The following is a 25,145-nucleotide window of genomic DNA, read 5'->3' as shown; positions in this document are numbered from 1 at the left end:
TTCTCAATATGTGATATGTGGCGTCTACTTGAAGAGAAGGTTGAGATTCTCTGACATGGACCCACAGTATATGAATCCTCACTCAAATCTAATGCTCTCCCAGAGCAGGAATAAATGGTGCACAGGTTTTAGAATTACACCGCAGGCTATAAAGGTGCCGGAACCCATCGGAGTCTGTCACACATCCTGCACTAATGACTGTGCTCTCACAACACTCTACGTTGCAGATGAACTCTTGACGATAAGGGACTAACAGCTGAAGAAAACAGGAATGATGAAGGATGAAGGAATATTATCAGGAGGCATACAGGAACAAATAGCTCAGCTGTCCGAGGCAACAGAAAAACATCAGAGTATCATAATATTTCCATGATTATCAAAACATCACTGCCATCTTGAGCCTCGTTACAGAGGTAAAAACAAGGGCAAACAGATTTGGATTTGCCTGGTAAATATTGAGGTTAGTCTCAGAATTAATTAATGTTGTTATGTTCAAGGGCAGTGAGGGTCAACGTGAAATAGATGGAGGGGCGCACCGAAGGAGGAGGGAAAGCACGTGACCTCCCTGCACTGTGCACTCCTCCTCCTCCTCCAGGTATACCATGTGACCTCCCTGCACTGTGCACTCCTCCTCCTCCTCCAGGTATACCATGTGACCTCCCTGCACTGTGCACTCCTCCTCCTCCTCCAGGTATACCATGTGACCTCCCTGCACTGTGCACTCCTCCTCCTCCTCCAGGTATACCATGTGACCTACCTGCACTGTGCACTCCTCCTCCTCCTCCAGGTATACCATGTGACCTCCCTGCACTGTGCACTCCTCCTCCAGGTATACCATGTGACCTCCCTGCACTGTGCACTCCCTCCTCCTCCTCCAGGTATACCATGTGACCTCCCTGCACTGTGCACTCCTCCTCCTCCTCCTCCAGGTATACCATGTGACCTCCCTCCTCCTCCAGGTATACCATGTGACCTCCCTGCACTTTGCACTCCCTCCTCCTCCGCCAGGTATACCATGTGACCTCCCTGCACTGTGCACTCCCTCCTCCTCCGGGTATACCATTTGATCTCCCTGCACTGTGCACTCCCTCCTTCTCCTCCAGGTATACCATGTGACCAGGGGCGGATCTAGAAGAGTATCCTATCCTGGGCGATTTAGGGGGGGCGATTTAGGCCCCGCCCCCTTTTTGACTTCAAGGCTGCCGGCGGCTGCACAATATGTGCAGGTCCGCTCGGCAGTGACAATGTGCTGCCTGGCTGCTGTGATTGTGTTTTAAACACAATCAGAGCAGCCGGGCAGCACACTGTCACTGCCGAGCGGACCTGCACATATTGTGCAGCCGCCGGCAGCAAGCCCCTGCTAGGGGGGTGATCGCCCCGATCGCCCCCCCCCCCCTCCCTGGATCCGCCACTGCATGTGACCTCCCTGCACTGTGCACTCCCTCCTCCTCCTCCAGGTATACCACGTGACCTCCCTGCACTGTGCACTCCCTCCTCCTCCTCCAGGTATACCACGTGACCTCCCTGCACTGTGCACTCCCTCCTCCTCCTCCAGGTATACCATGTGACCTCCCTGCACTGTGCACTCCCTCCTCCAGGTATACCATGTGATCTCCCTGCACAGTACACTCTCTCCTCCTCCTCCAGGTATACCATGTGATCTCCCTGCACTATGCACTCCCTCCTCCTCCTCCAGGTATACCATGTGACCTCCCTGCACTGTGCACTCCCTCCTCCTCCTCCAGGTATACCATGTGACCTCCCTGTACTGTTCACCCCCTACTCCTCCGCCAGGTATACCATGTGACCTCCCTGTACTGTGCACTGCCTCCTCCTCCAGGTATACCATGTGACCTCCCTGTACTGTGCACCCCCTCCTCCTCAGCCAGGTATACCATGTGACCTCCCTGTACTGTGCACTGCCTCCTCCTCCAGGTATACCATGTGACCTCCCTGCACTGTGCACTCCCTCCTCCTCCTCCAGGTATACCATGTGACCTCCCTGTACTGTGCACCCCCTCCTACTCCGCCAGGTATACCATGTGACCTCCCTGGACTGTACACTGCCTCCTCCTCCAGGTATACCATGTGACCTCCCTGCACTGTGTACTCCCTCCTCCTCCAGGTATACCATGTGACCTCCCTGCACTATGCACTCCCTCCTCCTCCAGGTATACCATGTGACCTCCCTGCACTGTGACCTCCCTCCTCCTCCAGGTATACCATGTGACCTCCCTGCACTGTGACCTCCCTCCTCCGCCAGGTATACCATGTGACCTCCCTGCACTGTGCACTGCCTCCTCCTCCAGGTATACCATGTGACCTACCTGCACTGTGCACTCCCTCCTCCTCCTCCAGGTATACCATGTGACCTCCCTGTACTGTGCACTGCCTCCTACTCCAGGTATACCATGTGACCTACCTGCACTGTGCACCCCCTCCTCCTCCGCCAGGTATACCATGTGACCTCCCTGCACTGTGCACTGCCTCCTCCTCCAGGTATAACATGTGACCTACCTGCACTGTGCACTCCCTCCTCCTCCTCCAGGTATACCATGTGACCTCCCTGCACTGTGCACTCCCTCCTCCTCCTCCTCCAGGTATAACATGTGACCTACCTGCACTGTGCAGTGGAGGTCATCTGACATGGAAGTCAGCTGGTGTCCCGTTGAGCCACCTGCCCGCTGATGCTCTAGGGAATATGACTGAAAATAAAAGGTACATCCACTGGGTTATCATTATTATTATCCTTTATTTATAAAATTTTGTGGATCATAAAATGCTTGTTCATTTACATCAGTGTTAGTCACCGGTGAAGCTTACAATCTAATTCTCAAAAACACAGTCACAGAGACACACATTACGGTCAATTTTGTCAAGAGCTCATTGACCTATTAATTGAGTACTAAGGAGGAGTGGGACTTGTCATCTACATGACCCCCTAAAGTGCTAAGGACGACACCCACTCGTCCTCTGCATTTAATGGGTTAAGAAAACCCACAGATCACTTCCTACCATGATCTGTGGCTTTTCTGATACTAGCGGGAGGTAAGGAATTTTTCTTTTGTGATGGAGCACATTTATATCTTAGCTCCATCATGGACATGCATGGAGGATTAACACAGACAAAATATATCAATTATTAACCCGCCGTCCTTCTTTACCTGAGCTCGTTTACTTGTGTAAACTTTTCATTCATTTTTAATATGATTTTTACCCAGACATCTGGATGTTACACACAGAATTATATCCCACATTACACCTGTTTAGAAAAAAATCCGATGAAATCTTCAAATACAAAACTAGTAAAACAAAAAAGGACATCCTGTTAAACAATGGATAAAAAGGGATTAAGAGGAGGAAAAATTTTGTCTCAAACTCAAACTAGAGGAATCATTTTTGCATAGGACAGAGGATGATTGCTGGGAAATGTGGAAGAATAATTCCTGTGAATGATGGGTCCTACTATCAGCTCAGAACTGGAGAAAAAACAGTGGGACCCAGGTACACCCATCTACTGTTCGGAGAATTGTGGCCAGAGGTGGTCTTCAGTGAAGAATTGTGGCCAAAAAGCCAACCTACAACGTGGAAACAAGGGCAAGCGACTCAACTGTGCACAAAAAAATAGGAACTAGGGTGCAGGAAAGTGGCAGCAGGTGCTCTGGACTGATGAGTAAAAGTTTTTTAAATATTTGACTGTAACAGAAGGCAGTTTGTTCCCTGAAGGGCTGGAGAGCGGTACAATAATGAGTGTCTACGGGCAACGGGGAAGCATGGTGGAGGCTCCTTGCAAGTTTGGAGCTGATTTCAACAAATTTAATTGGAGATTTGGTCAGGTTTAAGGGTGTCGTCAATGCTGTTAAATACAGACAGGTACTTATCCATCATGCAATACCATCAGGGAGGCGTCTGATTGGCTCCAACTTTATTCTGCAGCAGGACAACAACCCCAAACATACAACCAATGTTATTAAGAACTATCTTCAGCGTAAAGAAGAACAAAGAGTCCTGTAAGTGATGATATGGCCCCCACAGAGCCCTGATCTCAACATCATTGAGTCTGTCTGGGATTACATGAAGAGACAGAAGGATTTGAGCAAGCCTATATATATCCACAGAAGATCTGTGGTTAGTTCTCCAAGATGTTTCGAACAACCTCCCTGCCGAGTTCTATTAACACTTCTATTTTTGAAAGCATTTTTACTGCAGCATTTTTCCCACACCTGCCTAAAACTTTTGCACACTTTTGTGTATATATTATATCTTCTGCCTCACAGCACTGGGGTCATGAGTTCGATTCCCGACCATGGTCTTATCTGTGTGGAGTTTGTATGTTCTCCCCGTGTTTGTGTGGGATTCCTTCGGGTGCTCCGGTTTCCTCCCACAATCCAAAAACATACTGGTAGGTTAATTGGCTCTTATAAAAAAAATCAACCCTTTTCTCTCTCTCTGTCTGTCTGTGTGTGTATGTTAGGAAATTTAGACTGTAAACTCCAATGGGGCAGGGACTGATGTGAGTTCTCTGTACAGGGCTGTGGAAATAGTGGCGCTATATAAAAAAATAAATGATGATGATGAAATTCTTCTTCATGACCGTTTACTATACAGACTTGGAGGAAATGCAATGAATGAACAAAATGGAAGCATACAATGAAGTCAATGTGCACGCCGGCAGTAATCTTTCTACACTTAAGGGGCAGTTATAGAATAGCTTAAGGCTACATTATGTAAGCCTTACTTAATAACATTGAAGAGACAGCACCTCTTCCAACTGAACCATGGGTGGAGCATTTATCTTTATCATACTTGCCGACTCTCCCAGAATGTCTGGGAGACTCCTGATTTTTTAGGGCGTCTCCCGGTTTCCTCTAAGAGCAGGCCTCTCTCCAGGATCCCACCCACTCCACTAATAAAGTGGGCAGAGGCTGGGCTTGATGGTGCAATTGCGTCATCATAACCCTGCCTCCTGACGAGCAACTCAACCAATTGGAGCATTGCAATGCAGAGGGAGTGGCCACGTTAAAGCGATCTCATCACAATGCCCCTTCCTGCACTTGTCATCCATAGTAATCACATTTTTATTATAATGCCCATAGTCACAGTTTGTCATATGTTCTACAGCGTTTAAATATCCCTGTGTTTATCCCAGTCAGTGCGCGGATCTCCATTCAGATGCGGGCACACTTGTATTTCTGAACCGCAATGACACATGACATAATTGGCTGCAATTTTTCTCCTTTCAACAAAGACAGATTTCGGACGGAGGAAAGAGATGATAGTGAGATCTTACCATTAATGATACTTTCTGAATGTTAGGTACTAGTTAGTTTTGGTGCGATTCTGTCAGAGACACGATGCTGGAGATTTAGCCAAACATCTTTCATCGCGCGCAATGTCATTTCATGCAATGTACCTGCGTAGTATGGTCATATAATATAGTAAGAATCACTATTTACAGTAACATATTATTCCTCGTTTCCTAGAAATCATCCACCCTGGTAGAATTGTTGCTTTAGTTTCTGTTTGAGAAACAATTCGTCCCCCTCTTTAAAGACATTGAATGATTAATAAACAACCGTTTCCTTGTGCTCAGTTTAATAAACCAGTAAGTTAGTTATTACACAAATCAGGGTGTGAGAAAGAGAATATGGACTGTAAGATGCCCCAGGACTCGACCTTGTTAATTAATTCTCATATAATATTGCTAACTCTTAAACGCCATATTTAAGTGATGCAACAAACTACTTTCATCACTTGTATTTTTTTTTATAGACAATTTATTTATTTTACATATTGCCCTATTTCAAGAATAATTTTAGCATAGACTAAGTGAAAGCCGGCCATCAAAGGATACTTCCTGGGGTCTGGCATTCAGGCTCCCTGGGGGGTTCCCCTGACACCCTGAAATTTCCCACCCAAGCTCCACTCACTTCTGGACAGGCAAGTGGTCCATCATTGTCAGGTTGAGGAAGAGTGACAGTGCAACAGATGGTCTCCAACACCTGCTCTGGTGACGGCACCTCCCTCCCTTCCTGCTGTCACAACTCCTCCACCCTACCCAACCCGCTACCCACCCTCTGCCCATTCTCACTCCTCCGCCCGCCACAGCCATCCCTCCACTCCCCCCTGCAGTAGCACTAACTCCCTCCCACGCTTCTGCAGTTCTCTCCCTTTCCCTGGAACATTTTCCCCCTCTTGTGTCTGTTGCAGCCAAGGAGAACAAATTGAGGAGGAAGAGGAAAGAGCTTGGCGGTCCAACTGTCGAATCTGAATCTTCCAAGAAGCCCTTCCACAGGAGGGGGTCCTGGAAGAGATGGTGGAGGAGCTGCTGGCAGTTCGGGATTTGGAAACAGAGGAGGAGTTGCAGGTGGAAAAAGTCTTGCAGCTGCCAGACAAATGCCTTTTTGACCAGCTGGAGAGATCTGCTCCCACCTCAACATGGGGAATGTGATGTTTACATGCTATAGGAATGTTTTTTGCCATTCTGTAGCTCCTATAGACACCTGGGTAGGCAATGGTCTCATGGGCCCTCCTATTGGTCTGGGGGTCACCATACTTATCAGGGGAAGCCTCTTCACACTAGATTCCGTTCAGGAGTTTGTCTGCGTCAGATTGCTTATCGTAGACGGCTCTTGGGCGGGTGAGCCTATCAGGCTAATCTGAGTGTATGCATCCCCTAGTAAGAATGAGCGTTTGGAGCTTTTCCAGCCCCTGCGGGCCCAACTCGCGACCACCAGGACGGTAGTGATGGCCGAGGATTTTAACTGTCCTATTGAGGAAGGAGGACGTAGTAGTAGTAGCACTGCTAAGCTAGATGTTACTTCTAAGTTGTTGCTGGAGATGGCAGCCAAAACATCCATGTGGGATGCAGTGGGATCCATAGGGTCTGGCGCTGTAAATTATACTTGCAGCAGCCCCGATGGTTCAGTGCGTTCCCGGATTGACTTTGTGTTTACCTCGAGAGCAGTAAGACAGAGCAGTCATGTCATGGTTCCCTGCTTCTTCTCAGACCACCGGACCATTCTCTTTGAGGGGGTTCTGGGCCACGGTTTTCCTTCTGGCCCAGGGTCCTGGAAATTGAAATGGCCTCTGCTGGAAAGGGAGGATGTGTTGGAGCAGCTGAGGGATGCCTACATCACGTGTAAGAATGATAAATGTTATTTCGATTGCAACTAACTGGGGGGAATATGTTAAGGTCAAAATAAAGTTTCTTTCAGGCTAAAGGTAGACAACAGACGTGTGAGAGAAAGAGAAACTTCAGGAGGCTGCAAGGACAACTGCAGTCCCTGTTGGATCTCCAACTTTGCAGCTGGGATGTGAAGGTTGATCTGGTGGAGACCAAGGGGGGCCTGAAAAAGCACTTTGAGGAAGAATCCAGACGCATCGTCTTTGTTCCAAGCTGAAGAATCTGGAGAAGGGTGAGCATCTGGGCAGCTGAGTAATCAGCTCTACACATAAATCTGTTAGAGCTGTGGGTGGCAAAATTGATGCTGAGGGCCTCAGTTCCCAAGCAGGTTCAAGGGATCCCCATTCAGCTCTTCAATGTCAAAAGGATGCGGGGCTCCGTATCAACATCTCTATGCAGGGGAGCTCTTGAGATCTGGGATTGGGCGGTTTAGAAAAAACATTTCCAATCGCAACATATTTACTGGAAGAACTCAATGAATCGTCAGATTCGTTATTTCGTTAACGGATTTCCCTAGACAGGGTTGCACTAAAGAACACACCTCTGGGAGTCCAGGGGGTAAATGTATCATTCTCCGGTTTCTTCAACTCGCGGGAGTTCGGCGAGATGACAGCTAAAATTTAAAGTGGCGATGCCTTGTAAAGGCAAGTTTCCCTTTACAAGGCAGCGCCGCTTTAAATTCTAGCTGTCATCTCGCCGAACTCCCGCGAGTTGAAGAAACCGGAGTATGATACATTTACCCCCAGATGTGAACGTTTCCATGAACCCTTCCAATACAAAGGCTCTGGTTTCATTGTCAATGTATGAGTGAAGGTAGCATGGAAGATGGGCGTCTTTTTTTAGGTTTTTTTAAGGTCCTGCACAAGATCAGGATGGAACAGATTTTGGTATTCCTAGTTTGTCCAGACAGTGTTGGTTTCCCTTGATCAGTCAGTTGCACAGGGGCCCCAAACTTCCCTTTGGATTCTCCAAGAACTGCTTCCAGGGCACTTAGAATTTGTTAGGGAACCTGTCTCACTCCCTGTGGATGTAAATGTATTACTAACAAATTGAGCGTTAGCATCACTCATGAAGACTTTGGTTAAAGCTTCCTTGAGGCCCCGTACTATAACCAGGTTAAAAACAGATTTACATTTTTTATTTTGAAAGGACAGGTGTTAAATACAGCCACTACAGAGAATATGAACAATAACATCCTCAATGTCCACATTTTGTTACACATATATATGGAACAATTTGGAATAAACAACAACATTGCATAAACAGCGTATGGGGTGAAGGGACAAGAGGGGAATAAGGTGGGGACGATAAGGAGAAGAAAAGGGATGGGAGATTTTCGAAATAGGCATTTACTATGGTTTTAGATGCTGATTGATAAACTCAGTGATCTATGTTACATTTTAAGTAGAGGGGACACTCAGATCATAGAGGTAAATCTTGAGAACATAATGATGAAGGTGGGGTCAGGTTCCTCTGAAGAGGTCCGGACTATCTTGGAGGTAGTACGTGATCTTTTCCATTCATGAGACATGCCAGATGTGGTTCTTGACCGCTGAAAGAGGAGGAGAGTTATCCTGCCTCCAGTGGGACTCAATCGTTGATTTAGCGACTGTTAGTAGATGGGGCACACGTTTCATTCATTGTCTAGATAGATTTTCAAGGGAAAAGGAAAGGAGGAAGACCCATGGGTCTTTAGGAACCCAAGCTTCCATCATGAAGTTGAGAATTCTCTGTACTTAGTCCTAGAATAATGATATTTATAAGTAGATCCACCAAAGATAGAAAGTTTCAGAAAGTTCTTCGGCAGGCTGTCATGGGAAACATTGTTTCCAATTGCTCTAGGTATAATACCACCGGTAGTACACTTTGTAAGCTGTTTCCTTGGTAATTGTCGAAATCAAAGTATGGGATATTCTCTCCCTAAACTCCAGCGAGGTCTCTTCATCTGCATAGGTCCAAGGTCTGCCTCCCATTCGAGCCCATGTCTGTGAAGAAGATCTGAGGATAAAGCTAAGAACATGTATAGACTGACAAAATCATGCTCTTTCCAAACGTGTTTCATAGACAGATTAACTAGATTCATATATTCGGTTGGAAGACTTATTGGGGGGGGGGGGGTGAGTCATTAAAATTAAAACTTTAATCAGCCCATCGTGGAATTGAATATGATCCAAGATAATATGGAGCCTGTCTGGACAAGGTGTCTGGATTTTCAGCCTATTTTATCCACACAGACCCTATAGGTGGGGAGGGGAGGGGCTCACAGACCAGAGAGGCCTCAGACCACTGTGCCTAAGGAGACAAAATGAGGATCTGTTTAGCAGTGCAGATAGAGCAACAAGAGTGCAGAGTTCTAGGACAGCTGCCAGTTTTTCAGCTATTCTTCAGAGTTCTAGGGGCAGATTCAATTAGCCATAAGGTACCACCAGACATCGCCTTGATATCCGGCTAATACAGTACAGGAATCATAGGCAAACCGAGAGGGGGGGTTTCTAGTGCCTGGAAACCCCCCCCCCCCCCCCCCCATGACTGGGGCACTGTATAATTGAGGTGGCTGGACCCTGCCCCCGCTTCACACGTCTCTGCTTGAAAAGGGAGAGCTGTGTGCACCTAACAGTAGTGCATGCAGCATTGCCCATGTATATTATAGGGATAGGAAGAGTTGGAGAGCAGCCAAGCACTGTCTAATATTATAGCCACGTGCCCATGCATGCTGGTCATGCCCACTGGTGGCGTGGTGTGGAAACCCCCCTCTACAAATCCTGCGTTTGCCCCTGGGAATCTCTGCTCATTTTCCCTAGCATCTCTATGGGGTGCGAGGAAAAATAAGCGGAGATTTCTGGAAAAACTCTGACACGATGTGGAGTGTTCTGGAGACACATCGCCTCCCCTCACGGTGATTTGAATCATTATGTACCGTATATGTTATAATACAGTATACATCCAGCAGTGGTTCCAAGACACTTTGGGGTACATTTATCAAACCACTTCTCCTTTTTAGAACGTTTATCCCTTTGCAGTATTTGTGTTAGGGAATAGGGATTCCTTTCTCGTTACCCTTCTTTAGGGGTGGATTACCATCATCATCATCATCAGCTATTTATATAGCGCCACTGATTCCGCAGCGCTGTACAGAGAACTCACTGTCCCTGCCCCATTGGAGCTTACAGTCTAAGTTCCTTAACGCATGCACACACAGACTGAGAGAGACTAAGGTCAATTTGATAGCAGCCAATTAACCTACCAGTATGTTTTCGGAGTGTGGGAGGAAACCGGACCACCTGGAGAAAACCCACGCAAACACAGGGAGAACATACAAACTCCACACAGATAAGGCCATGGTTGGGAATCGAACTCATGACCCCAGCGCTGTGAGGCAGAAGTGCTAACCACTGAGCCACCTGCTGTCCATAACCATCAGTAATGAGCGTGCGAAAGTGAATATTTCTTTTCACTTCTCCCACTGCCTTTATCAGGAGGCTGCTGCCTAACCCACCAGCCGTTCCGAGTTGGCAAACCTATTTCCCAAGAACACAGCAAGTTTGCAGATCAAAGATTCCTGCAAACTTCTATTTTCTATAGTTCATCAGATACAGTCATGTGGATGCTGTCCTAAGTTTGTATACTAATATAATAGTGAATGCATAACTGACCAAACTTTCAATTAATGGGAAATTCTAGCAACTCAGTAACTTTAATTCATCATCATCATCATCATCAGCAATATCAACGTTTTTTATTTACTGGACGCCACAGAGTCCATTGCACCGGACAATCTTACAGATAAGGCATACATGAATACAATAAACATAATAAACAAAGTAACACGAATACAGTAAATATAATGCCAGATAAATGAATACAATAATGCATAGTAATACATACGTGTATAATTATGAGATAGAACATACAGCAAGCACTGATACAGGGATGAATGTGAGTGAGTAAACAGAAGTGACACAGTAACAGACATCAGGGTCGTACGAAGTAGACAAACATGAGACGTAGGGTGGAGAGGACCCTGCGCGTGAGAGCTTACAATCTAAAAACTATTTAGTCTGCATATTGTAACAGTATATAAATATCTTGTTTAATCATCCAATGTTTTTAACACTGTGAATTGCAACAAGTAAGAGTACATATGAAACTAAAGCGATCAAAATGGGATTTCGACTATGAAGTTAGTCTTGTATAGTGGATCAAGAGTGACAGCTAGGTGGCGCCAAAATATAACATTAAACTGGGGTCTCGTGGTAAAATTGGTGCATATTGGAAACAAAGTGATAAATATAAGAAGAAAAATTAATTTCTATGAAAGACTGTAATTATCTAATTTTTTATTACTCTCGCAGTCCTGGATGCACCATTTTATTGGGCAGTTCCTGAACAAAGTACGGATCCACTAAAACCATTCGGTGAAAATAAAAAACGATATGGTATCATTTAATACTTTCAATTCCGTAAAATCTCTGAACATAAAGTGTATTGGGGATGTGTGATGACCTACGGAATCAACCTGCATAATCCAGAAAACCATAGATTAATTTTTCCACCAATAGTTTGCATATTATTAGTTTAATAACATAACTCTATGGGGCATATTCAATTGTTGGCGTTACAGCCAAAATTAACGCGCCCCACGCACTATTACCGTCATTACGGTAATAGTGCACGTAAATACCGGTATTACGATACTTTTCTCGCTGAATTTCAGCTCGCGGCTCAGGGAGCTGCGAGCTGAAATCCGGCTTAATATTACCGTAATACCGGTAATAATTTTTCCGCGGCTGCAACCGCGGACAAATGAATATGCCCCTAAATTTTTGCAGGATGTTGCCCATCTAAACCACTCTATGTCACAGACATTAAGATATAATTAAGGTATTTAGCTAGAAATATAACAATATATTCAGAAAAGTAAAACAATAAATTAAAACTATATAGCTCATAGCTTGAATGTTTTTGTTGTACCCCTATCTACCAGAGAAACTGTAGTTCTTAAGATGACTCCATCCCTGCTAATAATTTCTAACATGAACTTGTTTCCTGTCTCCTTATTTGCACCATCGGAGTCTATTATTAATGTAACTATTAATATCTGAGATTTGTGCATTAGTGGGATAGCATGCCAGGAACATTCAGTTGCCATGGAATAAAGCAAATAAGAATTCAGGACACTTACATCAGATTTTAATTAACCATTCAGCAAAAGAAAAAAGAAAATCAATTGGTGCACTTAGTGCGAGACGCATAAAACCAGACTCAATTGATATGGATGACCCTATGTAGCGTATCACATGGAGATACTGCATGGCAAGCATATCCCAGCCCAGGGGTTTTATACAAATGCACATAGCCCAGATGAGACGGAGGATGGTGATGGCCCTGGATTGCTGGAGTCATGTTGATGTCCTTCTACAGCATACCTGTACCAGGTGGAGTAGTAAGGTGTATATTTAAAGGGACATAATCCTGGCAATGGCTGCGATTAGCATATTGGACAGACTGATTAGCGTGCTAGCCAGGTTGATAAGCATGCTAATTAACCGGGCAGGAAAGGGGAGGGGTTTCAATACAGACTATTCAAAGCCTGAACTTAAAAAATGTTTTTAGCTCTCATCAAAATCCCTGCTAGTGTAAAGCTGGGTACACACTACAGAATTTTCCACCAACTTTTTATGCTGATCGATATTACATGCGATTGATGTTCCGATCGCTCGGTCCATGGACTGCATACACACTAGCCTTGTTTAGGACGATAAAGGGAAGAGCGGACGTCCCTTTAGCAACTTTTTACAGCCATGTTGTCGTGAGCAATGATTGTAATTTCGTACTGTTGTGGATCGGTCGGAAGTTTAAACACACTACACAGCGGAAACGAGATTGGAACGAAAATATTAAACGGTACGACCAACCAAATGAGGCGACAATCGTCCCTTTGGGCAGACTTTCGACCATCGTGTCACTGCACACACTGACCCGACTTTTGAACGAGCGGTCGTATGTCGGCTGATTGAGCCGATTATTGGACGAAAGCCGTGTAGTGTGTACCCAGCTTAACACATGGCCGAATACACTGAGAATGTATGTATAAATATAATAAATGTGTTGTATTGACATAAATTACAACAATGACTTATTTTACCCAGTACATCCGAAGGGCCAGAAGCACACCTGAAATAACCAAGAACATATAGGCTTAAACAAGATAATTTGGATATGCTGCAATAATGATAAACTAAGAATTTCTAAATCATTATGTCATCACACTCCTAAGAATTCACAGCCTCTTATAGCTATTAAGCAAGCTGTTCTGGCACTTCAGCTGTCTCTATGAAAGGGGAAATGAAAATGGAATCGGACGTGGAAGATGAGGGGGGGGGGTTAGTCAAGGAGGTGGGGGGGGACAACAAGCGTCAGGAGGAAGTATGGTTAGAACCCTTGCGGACGGGGTATAAGTGATATGTGGTTGCTGTTATTATTTTATACACAACTGGCCAGAGATTACTTAATACACCACATCTTAAACTACAGCAGATTCATTTGTAAAAAATTTTATTTTTATTTTTTACTGAATGTGACTTAAATGCATTTATTAATTTACTTTTATTGTACTATTCTGCTTGGGTAAGTTTTAAACAAAAGTTTTAAGCAAAGGTCCTTTCAAACAACAACTGACATAGTGACTGTAGAATTCTTTCCTGCCCTGCAGAAAACATGACTCAGTTTTATGAATGAAAGCAGTGACAGAGAGACATGTATCCTGATTCAATGTAGCTGACGATTTAACCCCATCCGCAGGCATGTAAGAGCAAGGGCTGACTGGCAGAGCTTCGCCTGGGGGGGCTCAGCTCAGCCACCTATTAAGGACATTTTAAAGAAAAAAAAATTGCAGGTAGCCCAATATGGGACTGGCCCCGGAGGGGGGGGGGAGTCCCCCTCCCCCTCAGCCCAGCCAGCCACTGTACAAGGGGGTTTGGCTCCATTTAGACATTTACAAGTTTTGCAGCAAAAATCATTCAGACTATAAAAGGAGTCTTAGGTGACAAATCTAATTATAAAGTTCCACATTGATCAACAGGAAAGTTTTCTGCATAAAAAAGTGCCTTTTAACTATAATGATTTAAGAACCTATAAGAATAATAAATTGTGTTGTACACCGTATGGAATGTACTGTGTCATCCAATATCATTTAATTCTTGACTTGTGAATGCAACACAGGTAACCGCAATAGTCTTATTGTAAGCTTGTGAGCAGGGTTCTCTTACCTCTCTGTATGTATTACCCAGTATTGTTTTATTAATGTTTGTTCAATATTGCAAAGCGCTACGGACTTTGCTGGCGCTATATAATTAAAAGTGTTGATGATGATGATGGATAGTCAATTAAATGAAATGTTCAGAAGCCTATAGAACGAAGTGGATTATATTGCATAGGGCACAAGGCATTTTTACAAAGTCCACAGTTATTCACAACAACCAGATTGTGCCCAACCCTTCTTGTGTAAATGATGAAAAGATTACAAATACATTAAGACATTTTGCATGGTAATAATCTAGCAGTAATTATTGATGCATACTTGCTGTGTTGTTGGCGCAACTCTAAATGAAAATGAACAATATTTAATTAAATGCAAAATCTAATTAACACTTTTCATTGGCGATATCAATTAGTAATCATTAATGCGTACAAGTTACAAATTGTTGTTGTATAGATGCTTTACAAGTAATAATTACTTATGATGATAATAGACTAAGTATTTAGGATTCTAGATCAAGTAATAGGACAGAGGGCTAGATTTACTAAGCTGCGGGTTTGAAAAAGTGGGGATGTTGCCTATAGCAACCAATCAGATTCTAGCTTTCATTTATTTAGTACCTTCTACGAAATGACAGCTAGAATCTGATTGGTTGCTATTGGCAACATCCCCACTTTTTCAAACCTGCAGCTTAGTAAATCTAGCCCAGAGTGGTTAGGATATTTTCCTAACAATGGTTAAACCTGACTTTGAAAGCTTGTATCCTTTCCTTAGGAGCCTTTCACCCCCCTATTTGCTGCTCCTTCTTGTTTCTAGTTTAGGAGTGTGATTTGGAAAGTGTCCTGGAATGATAATCCAACAGTTTAAACAGCCGTCCCTCCTTACCCTAAATTACCCCAGCCATGAAGTGACTGCAAACATTCATCAATGTTAGTTGGGTTGATACAAGGAGACTCTTCCACTACACGCCCATCCGTTCCCCCCCTGGGTCAGAAGAGGGCGCTGTTGCTTCATGAAACTCTCCCTGCGACAGGAGTGGTTCACATTAAACTCATTAAAGCAAATCATGAGAATTTCTCTTCCTTACACACAATGGAAGATTTCCAGTAGCTCCCAGGGGTTTGTGAGAGCTAAAATGCAGTGTGAGACCTATGCATAAACCACATGAAAAATAAATTAAGAATCTTGACAGTTATTCGAGTTTTCTTGTAAGTGTCGCAGGAAGGAACTGTATGATGCAGGAGATATAGATCCACTTTTTTTTCTTGCAGAAATAAATGTCCCTTTAAACAAAAAAAAACCCTACAATGGTGGTTTGACACGAATTCCTAAGCTATTTTATGAATGAAAGCTTACAGTGACAAGTGGGGGGGTGGGGGCTCCTGCCCTCTACGATGACATGGTACAGTACAATGAACATGTAACCCCACACATGAACATGCAATTGCATAGTTTTTGTTCACTAAGGATTCATTCACACAAAAAAAAAAGTTTGCACCAAAAAAAAGATATCTTCAGCTTGAGTATATAATTTAAGTGAAGGAATTATAACCATGACATGGATTATGTGTGTTATGTAATGCATGCTGGATGCATATAGTCCTCTTATCCACTAAAATGATACTATTATAAAGGTGTATAATGAAGCCTATGCCTGTTAGACTTATATAATATCCAATAGTACGATTGTGAAATGCATTTTGTAACACTGTTGCACAAGATCATATAATATGCAGAAGGAGGATTGTGCAATAGTACAATGTATCCCTGATGCTGCATAATAATATATAATAATGTCAGTATTGTTATAGAAAGTGACAATGACAGCTTCATACACTGACACTAGCAGTCAATGAGGAAGGGGGGCAGGAAATGGTTAATAGGGCGAGGGAGAGGGATTCTGCAGGAAATGGCAGCGCCCCCTGTGATACCAATCTCTGTATTGTGCACGGCCCGCGGGGCGGGGGGTCTGCAGAGACCACCAGCCCGGGGACAGAGAACTACCACTGAGGGCTGGATCCTCTCTGCTCTCCCCCCCTTCTCCCAATGACTGGACATCACAGCCAGAGCCGGATCACTTCCAGTCATTCTGCATCATCTCATAGTAACACATTAAATCTACAGCATGAGCTCAGTATTACTGAATATTACCCAGCCGGTGTAATGCTGCTGCCCCTACTATGTACGGATCATGTCTATGTAACAGATCCTGCCTTATGCTGGGACATTACTAGTAGAACGTGTGTGTGCTCAACGTTCTATACGTCTGTTACATTGTTACCATACTGTATGGTTCTGGGACTGTACTACAGTAATATAGCTCAACTCTCTTTATTAAAGGAATACAGTATAGTAATTGCAACATATATATATATATATATATATATATATATAGTAAGAATACAATATATCATATTAAGATGCTGTTACTGTACTATATTATCATATAGATATATAAGAAATATATATTAAAGTAAGAATTCAGTGCATATATATATATATATATATATATATATATATATATATATATATATATATATATATATATATATATATTTCATATTAAGGCTCTGTTACTGTACTATATTATCTTATAGATATATATCATATATTATAATAACAATACATCAGTATATAAGTTGCTGTTATTATACTGTATTAACTTAGCAGCTTACGTCTGTCACTTTAAAAGTAATATAGTATAACAACTGCAACGTATATTATAGTAAGAATATAACATTATATATATAGCTAGCATATTATGTTACTATACTGTATTAACTTTACATACATAGTGTATGTATATATAATATATGCAGTATAGTAACTGTTACTATACTGTATTGACCTAACATAGTGTATGTATATATAATATATGCAGTATAGTAACTGTTACTATACAGTATTGACCTAACATAGTGTATGTGTATATTATATATGCAGTATACTATATAGTATATCCATTTAATATATATCCCACACATTGACATTTTTTCCCTATGATATATACATCCTGTCTAGCACCCAGGCCGGCCCGCTGGGACCTGTAGTACCCCCGCTGGGACCCGTAGTACAGCCACATGACAGCAGAGTGTTTACTTCCTCCGCACATTGTAGTGAATGAGTTAAGCCCGGGCTGTGACCACTACCTTACAGCAGACACACACTGAGGCCCCGCCCAATCCCCGCCCCCCCACGATTTGGCGCGAAGTGGGCCGGCTGGGCTATATAAGGCGGCGCTGCCCGCGCTGGCGCTTTGCTTTGGGAGGAGGCAGCGGGTAGAGTCGGACGCTCTGCCGGCAGCACGGGGAGGGTGGAGCGGGCGAGCACTGGATTACAAGGAGCCGGGGACTGTGCGTGTTGGATTGCAGGGTAAGCCGGACTCATACATGGCTCGTCCTGGTCTATTCTCCTGGATTGTCCCGGTGATGGCAGTGCCTTGGGAGGGGGCTGGAGCTCTGCTGGCACTGTCTGGAGGGGCTGCCAGCCGCCTGGGCACTGCATGGGGGGAAGTTACTAGTTGCCCCGGTGGAGACTGTCTGGGGGCAGTTTGCTGGGGGTGTCTGTGATCAGTGTCATGCATCGGGGGGGTTTCTGCAATCTGTCAGTGGGGGGTTGCTGGCAGGGCTGGGTGTCATTGTATATATAATATATATATTTGTGTGTGGGCAATGTCCTGCTGTGGGGGGCTTATGATGATCTGTCAGAGTGGGGGGTGGGCTGCTGGTATGAGGGTCTTCTGACACTGCTCCTAGCAAGCTGTCAGCTGGTTTTCGGGTGTGATGCCTAGCACAGGGCTGCTGTGGGCAGTTCTGCATTTGTACCCTACAGAGATGTGGCACAGGGTGGGGGGAATCTCTGCTAATCTGCTGTCTGTGATCAGATCTAGAGCTGTCATAGTATAGGGGGTGCAGCTTGGTGGCTTGTGGGGTGCTGTCAGTACACAAGGGGTGGGGGGGCTTCCAGCCCCGTCAGAGGGGCTGGTCTGTCTATCCCCTGCCAGAGTCTACTGACTGTGCTGTCTGGCTGTCAGTGGAGCAGACTGTAGCTGGTGTATGTGGCTCTCCGGAGCCGGTGTAGTATTGCGGGGTTGCAGCTCCCCCCTCCCCTCTGCACAGCCGGCATTTTCCTGGAAGCTGCATGTCTGACACTCAGCTCTTTGTTCCCGGGGAAAGTTTGAGTCTGCAATATCTCACTCCCTTGCTAGATGCACTCTAAATACCTTTATATAGCATGGAGAGGGCTATTGTGACAGATCTGCCTTGAATTTACTGTGGTCTCTCTGTGTAAAGTCTATAGGATTTATGATTTCAGTAGATACTGATAAATGCCTTGTAGGTTCCATCCAGTCTAACCACATGTTCTTCTTGCAGGTCGCCAGTAAGACGTACAACATGCCTTTAAACGCCAATTTCCCGAGTAGGAATTATGACTTGGAGTATGACACCATGCAGCCCTTTTTCTACTTTGAGGAGGATGAGAATTTCTACCAGCAGCAGTACAGCCGTCTGCAGCCTCCAGCCCCTAGCGAGGACATCTGGAAGAAGTTTGAGCTCTTACCTACCCCGCCACGGTCCCCCAGTCGTAGATCCAGCCTGTCCAGCCTCTTTCCGTCTACTGACCAGCTGGAGTTGGTCACAGAGTTCCTGGGAGGGGACATGGTGAATCAAAGCTTCATCTGTGACCAGGATGACGAGGCGTTTGTTAAGTCCATCATCATCCAGGACTGTATGTGGAGCGGTTTCTCCGCGGCGGCCAAGCTGGAGAAAGTGGTGTCGGAGAAGCTGGCATCTTACCAGGCTTCTAGGAAGGAGAATGCCGTGTCTTCCCAAAACCACCAACAGCAGCAGCAAAGCCCACAAAAGTCCTGCCCGGAGAACCTCAGCCCCATAGGAACCAGCAGGGCTAGCACTGGCTACCTGCAGGATCCAACTACTGACTGTATAGACCCTTCAGTGGTCTTTCCTTACCCGTTGAATGATACCATTTGCAAAGTTGACTCTCCTTGCATGGAGCAGGAAATGTCTTTGGATACACCGCCCATAAGTAGCAACAGCAGCAGTTCTGAATCTGGTAAGAAAAATTTGATATTTGGCTTTTTAACCTCTGTGCCACACTTGGTTTTAATTTCTCAATGCAAGTTGTAGAATAAATTGCCGGCATCCCTAAACTGCCCCTAAATGCCGGCTAAGTGGGCTGAATGTGGGGTGGGGTTTCTCTACTGCATGCATGCTAGATTTGTCAGACTATTTCGTGATCTGTCACAGCTGTTAGGAGCTGTCCCCTTATCTTGAAGATCCGCAGCACTGCAGTAGTGGGTGTGGTTTTGAGTTGAAGTGCAAGCCCAGATCTTTCTGCATGCTTTCTAAGAATGCTATGTACAGTCACATGTACCGGCTTAGCCATTTAACTATTTAAAATGTTAAGTATTCCGCTTTAGGCTCTACTAGAATGTTATGTATCAAACTGCTTTATGCAATGCATTCAATGTTCAGTTGTGCTAACCAATATATACCTTTGTTTTTAAAACAGAAGAGGAACAGGAGGATGAGGATGAAGATGATGATGAGGAGGAAGAGGATGAAGAGGAGATTGATGTTGTCACCGTAGAAAAGCGATACACCTCAAGGAAAAGCGAATCTTATTCCCACCAGTCCAGATCTCACCACAGCCCCCTTGTCCTGAAAAGGTGTCACGTCCCCATTCACCAACACAATTATGCAGCCTCTCCCTCAACCAAAGTGGACTATCCCTCTTCCAAAAGAGCAAAGCTGGAGGCCAACGGCAGAGTTCTCAAACAGATCAGCAACAACCGCAAGTGCTCGAGCCCCAGGTCGTCGGACAACGAGGAGAACGACAAGAGGCGGACGCACAATGTTTTGGAGCGGCAGAGGCGAAACGAACTCAAAATGAGTTTTTTTGCTCTCAGAGACCAGATACCAGAGGTAGCAAATAACGAAAAGGCACCCAAAGTCGTTATCCTTAAAAAGGCAACAGAGTACGTCATCTCCATGCAGGAGGACGAGAGGAGACTCATACGAGAAACCGAACAGTTAAAACTTAAAAGAGAACAATTAAAACAGAAGCTTAAACAGCTAAAGAACTTGAGTTTTTGAGTTTCTATGAACTAAAACCATTAAGACTTTCTGAACTGTGACAGTCTATTTCAAGGTTGTCGTCTTGAATCCTACAAAAAATTTGTAGAGTATTTGACAAATGCATGCAAAGGATGGAAACTACACAACCTTGGCTAGGTCTAAACAGATTTTGCCAGCACCTTAAATACTGCCTCAATATATGAATGGGTATACGGGATAATGGAACTTTTTTTGTTTATTTGCCTGGGGATGCAAATTTTGTTTGTTTTTACATATCTTTGTATTTAAAACCTTTATTTTTCTTATAAACAGATTCCTGAAGTTTGGCTCTGAATAGTTTAAAAAAAAAATATATATACATCATTGTTGACGTGTATAATATCCTTAACAAAATCTTTATAGAAATACTTGTATTAATATTCACTGCTAACAACTGGCAAAAAAAAGAGCAAAGTTTCAACATCTCTGCTTGTTTCCTGCCAAATATGCCTTTAATTAAACTTTTTTGGTATTGTTAATAATATTTAAATATCTTATGAAAGTTGTCCTTGGTTCATAATTTCTCTATTGAATCTGACATTGCAAATTCTGAAGACCTGATGAACGAAAACGCTGACCAACATGTAATTTCTCCATGATTTCTTGCAAGACCAACTTCCCCCCTCCTCAAAGACGTTGCTAGGGGTGTGGGGTGGTCTTTGGTGGGGGAACAGTAAGGGGAAGGAGTTACCAATTGGACCTGTTCTCTATATTGATTCTCTTAATGATATTATGACATGCTGGTGGTCAAAAAAAAATTCATCAATGTTTCTTAAAAGGCTTGTTTGCTTAAATTAAACTATATTGGGCTGTGCCCAGACTGATATAGTCGCCTTTAACGTGGCAAGCTGTTTAGAATAAGCTTCAGAAAATAATAAAAAAAACAGTTTAAAAATGAATGGTTTTGTATTTTTCTGGTCTAAACAAATTGCTGTGAGAGTTAAACGTCCAACTTCTGGACAACTAATTTACATTTTTAGAAATAAATGACGGTCTTTTGTGCTGCAAACACCTCTAACACTTTTCGAGAGGTCCTGTCACAGATCAGATAGGACAGTATGATAAGTTTGTCTTCAACAGATGGAATCCAATTGCCTCAAGTAAAAACTTCAAAAGTCTTTAACATCAGATTAGGATGACCGTTTCTCACCTCTGAATTCTTTTAAGACATAAACTTTTGATGCAGGTTAATCCATAAGTGTTCAACGTTGAATATGGTCAATAATTGTCATAAATGGACAAAAGGAAATTGAATAAACCTGGCAGGATGGGGGTATGGTTAATTTCTCATGTTAAGAGCATTTGTCAAATACTTTTTGGTTTTCTTTAAATGAGCCGTCTATGCTCAAACAGGTGCCACTTTTACACCCACTATCCAGTCTACAGTCAGAAATTGCTTCTGTCTTAACGGTCTTACCCAATCTGTAGTCTGTGTTCAGTAGTCTGTTTATGCTTCATGTCGATTGGGTTTGCTTTTTAGACAGTTTGGAAAGAACCCAATTCTTGTGACCTAATACAAAGTTGAGGCCAATTAATGAGCAAATCCTGTATCTGCAGCGAAATATTCAATGTCATTCATATTGTGAACAAAAAAAGGTCTTTAAGTGAAAGTTTAGCAGTGACACAAGATAAGTGATGTGATCCCATGTGCGTTTATCCAGTAACCTGACCGGTTTTTCTTGATGCAAGTGTTTGATGGGGCACATGAAGGGCGACCTGAAGAACCTGGCTCAATTTTTTTTTACACAGGGGCAATTGATTCCGGTCCTAATGGGCAGGTTGACAGCTGTAACTGATGACCACATATGTCCACTGTCCAGCTGTTGTCAACTTCTGGTAAATGCATTACTGTAACCACCTGTCTAATATTCACATTATAGTAAATGTGACTGCTATCCCCAGGGAACTGATAACTGCTGTTTAATACGTTAATGCAAAACCCCTTTCTCATTTAAATTGCATTTTTATTAAAACTGACACCAGGTTATATTTTCACTTGGTGAACTTTATTTTTATTTAAATTGAGCGTATAATGGATTTAAAACTAGTCCAAGCAGTGTGATATTAATGGAAAGCACCGTCTGTGTGTTTTTAATTAATAATTCCTAGCTCGTAAGACTACAGGACCACTCATTACCACCCCCCCCCCCCCCCCTCCCCTTTATAAAAAAAAAATAGAAAGTGTTAAAAGTTGTGTGAAAGACATCTACTGGTCTTGAGAAGAATCCGACCGACACCTTCAACGCCGGTTTTCACGCACTCCTGTTTCACTGACGCTGTCCTTGGCTCCCGGCCAGTTCTACAGCTGCCGACTTGCTGCGTAGAAATGGAAAGTTAACCCCTGGAGCAGCAGTCAGGTTCAGAAGTTTAAATGTCTTACAACCACCAGACAGAAGAAAAGAAAAATAATTAAACTGTGGCTATGAATAAAAAAAAAAAAAAAAGTAGGGACTACTCTTAAACTTGGCACAACATTGCTAGTTTTACTAAATATCTTAAGGGTTGTGTCTGGTCACGATTTTGTGATAGGTACGGCTACTGTTTCGAATCAACTGATCTATGTTAACACGATATGAAAGATTCCATAATTCCATTCTAGCAGGTTTGTAGCCATAAACTGATGACTGATTGCTGTGGATTATAAAAGCTGTGCACCTATATTAAATAGCCCCCCTGTGTGTACTTACCCTAAATCAGGGATGCTCAACTCCAGTCCTAAGGAGCAATCAACATGTTTTCAGGACTTGTGTCTATAGAAACCGGTGGGATAATTACAAACCCAGATTAACTCACCTGTGTGTGGTTCAAGAAGTCCTGAAAACATGAACTGTCGGTAGCACTTGAAGATGGATTTGAGCACCTCTATCATTGAAGATGTAATATTCTGTGTGTTTACATAAGATTACATATTAGGCACATGGGTATCGTTATCCAGTGGGGAAATATAACATAATAGTCTCACTTTAGTGATCTTTGAGAAAGTTTGCTAAAGTATACAGTAGATGAATCATTTCAAATGAAAGCACAAAACTCAAATATATAAAAAATTATTTAAATTTCTTTAGAAAAAGAGGCCAGGCTCTGCAGCTGTTCCCAACACGTCCTGTCGGCTGCCATGCTGGTACTTATAGTTCTTCGTGAGCTGGGACGCAAAGGTTTGCATGCCACTTATGTATAATGAACAGGGGAGGGCTGGCAAATTTTAGCAGGGGGGGCATTGTTTCCCAGCCCAGACTGCCCCTGATAATATAGCATGTAATCCTTTCCCAGGATATACTGCTCATGTCATTAAATTGTCCCAAAAGTTATTTATTAAGTAGTTAATTAGTAACCAGTGATCTAAAGCCTAACATACTGAAAATATATAACACGTTATCTATTTAGTCTTGCAAAATCTCAATACCTTTCCACATGACACAATTCCTTAATATCGCTACTTTCTCAGATTACTGTGGCTGTTATTTTTAGCAGCGAAAAATACTATGTAATTTCCAAGGCTGAGATAAATTTGAAGAACGCCAGTGGATAGGGCCCTAAAGAGGACATATTTTCCTACTGCCAGACACGCCTTTTAACTTACTGTATTCACTCTCAGTACATTCCAGGAACAGTAAAAAAAATAAATATATAAATGCATTTTTAACAGGGGAGCGTTTCCACATTTGTACGGCTGCCAAAATCAAGCACTGCACATTACATCATCTTGTAACTCACAGAAAGGCCGGCACTGTCTTTTATATCCAAAAAAACAGCTGGTCTGGTGTCCGAGACGGATTTTAGGGTAAACGCTTGAGAATAAAGAATAACTGAGGTGCTTATTTGTGATACTTCCATGAACCTGACTGCAGAGTATATAACACCGCTCGGATCCTTTTAAACAGCTGGTGAGAAAGATATCCCAGGAATTCTGTGTTATCACTATCAAATTTGTTGTTTCAACACTCCGAGAAGATCACATTACTGAGCAATCATCTGGGGATGGATTCACAATACAAGACTGGAAGACTCATCTTTGATTAAGAAACCTCTGACAGAGAACTGACCTTTTGGGGAAAAGAAAAAAAAAGTAGAGTCTTTTCTTTTGGCTGGTGAATCATTCTCTTTACCCCTGATTTAGTCAAATCGAGGAACCAATTGGGTAGTTTAAGAAATATGCATTCACTCCGAAAGTTATCGGAAAAGTTACTCACCAGCAGTATAATCCTTAGTTTTTCGAGCGCTGGTTTCAATTATTTTGCAAACTGAATTTTGCTATGATCAGTTTAATTGCCTCCATCCAAACTGAATGTTTTATTCTGTGTAATTAGACGATAGCAGCGTCATGATGACTTTTCATGATCACAATTATATCGTCATCGTCATCTATTTATTTATATAGCGCCACGAATTCTGCAGCGCTGTACAGAAAACTCATTGACATCAGTCCATTGGAGCTTACAGTCTAAATTCCCTAACATACACACACAGACAGACAAAGGTCAAATTGATAGCAGCCAATTAACCTACCAGTATGTTTTTGGAGTGTGGGAAGAAACCGGAGCACACGGAGGAAACTCACGGAAAC

At 43.3% G+C, this 25,145-nt stretch overlaps 1 protein-coding gene across 1 annotated transcript; it reads left to right on the top strand.

Annotated features, from left to right (window-relative positions):
- Positions 1-17,714: 17,714 nt before the first annotated feature.
- Positions 17,715-21,480, top strand: MYC (MYC proto-oncogene, bHLH transcription factor). Its single transcript, XM_075211713.1, has 3 exons — positions 17,715-17,816; positions 18,818-19,517; positions 19,977-21,480. Exons 2-3 carry the CDS (start codon positions 18,839-18,841, stop codon positions 20,558-20,560), a joined length of 1,263 nt encoding a protein of 420 aa, XP_075067814.1. The 5' UTR covers positions 17,715-17,816; positions 18,818-18,838; the 3' UTR covers positions 20,561-21,480.
- The last annotated feature ends 3,665 nt before the right edge of the window (positions 21,481-25,145 follow it).

This window comes from Mixophyes fleayi, chromosome 5, assembly GCF_038048845.1.
Source record: "Mixophyes fleayi isolate aMixFle1 chromosome 5, aMixFle1.hap1, whole genome shotgun sequence".
Lineage (NCBI taxonomy): Eukaryota > Metazoa > Chordata > Amphibia > Anura > Limnodynastidae > Mixophyes > Mixophyes fleayi.
Note: the sequence above shows the minus strand (reverse complement) of the source record. Positions and strands in the feature narration are given on the sequence as shown.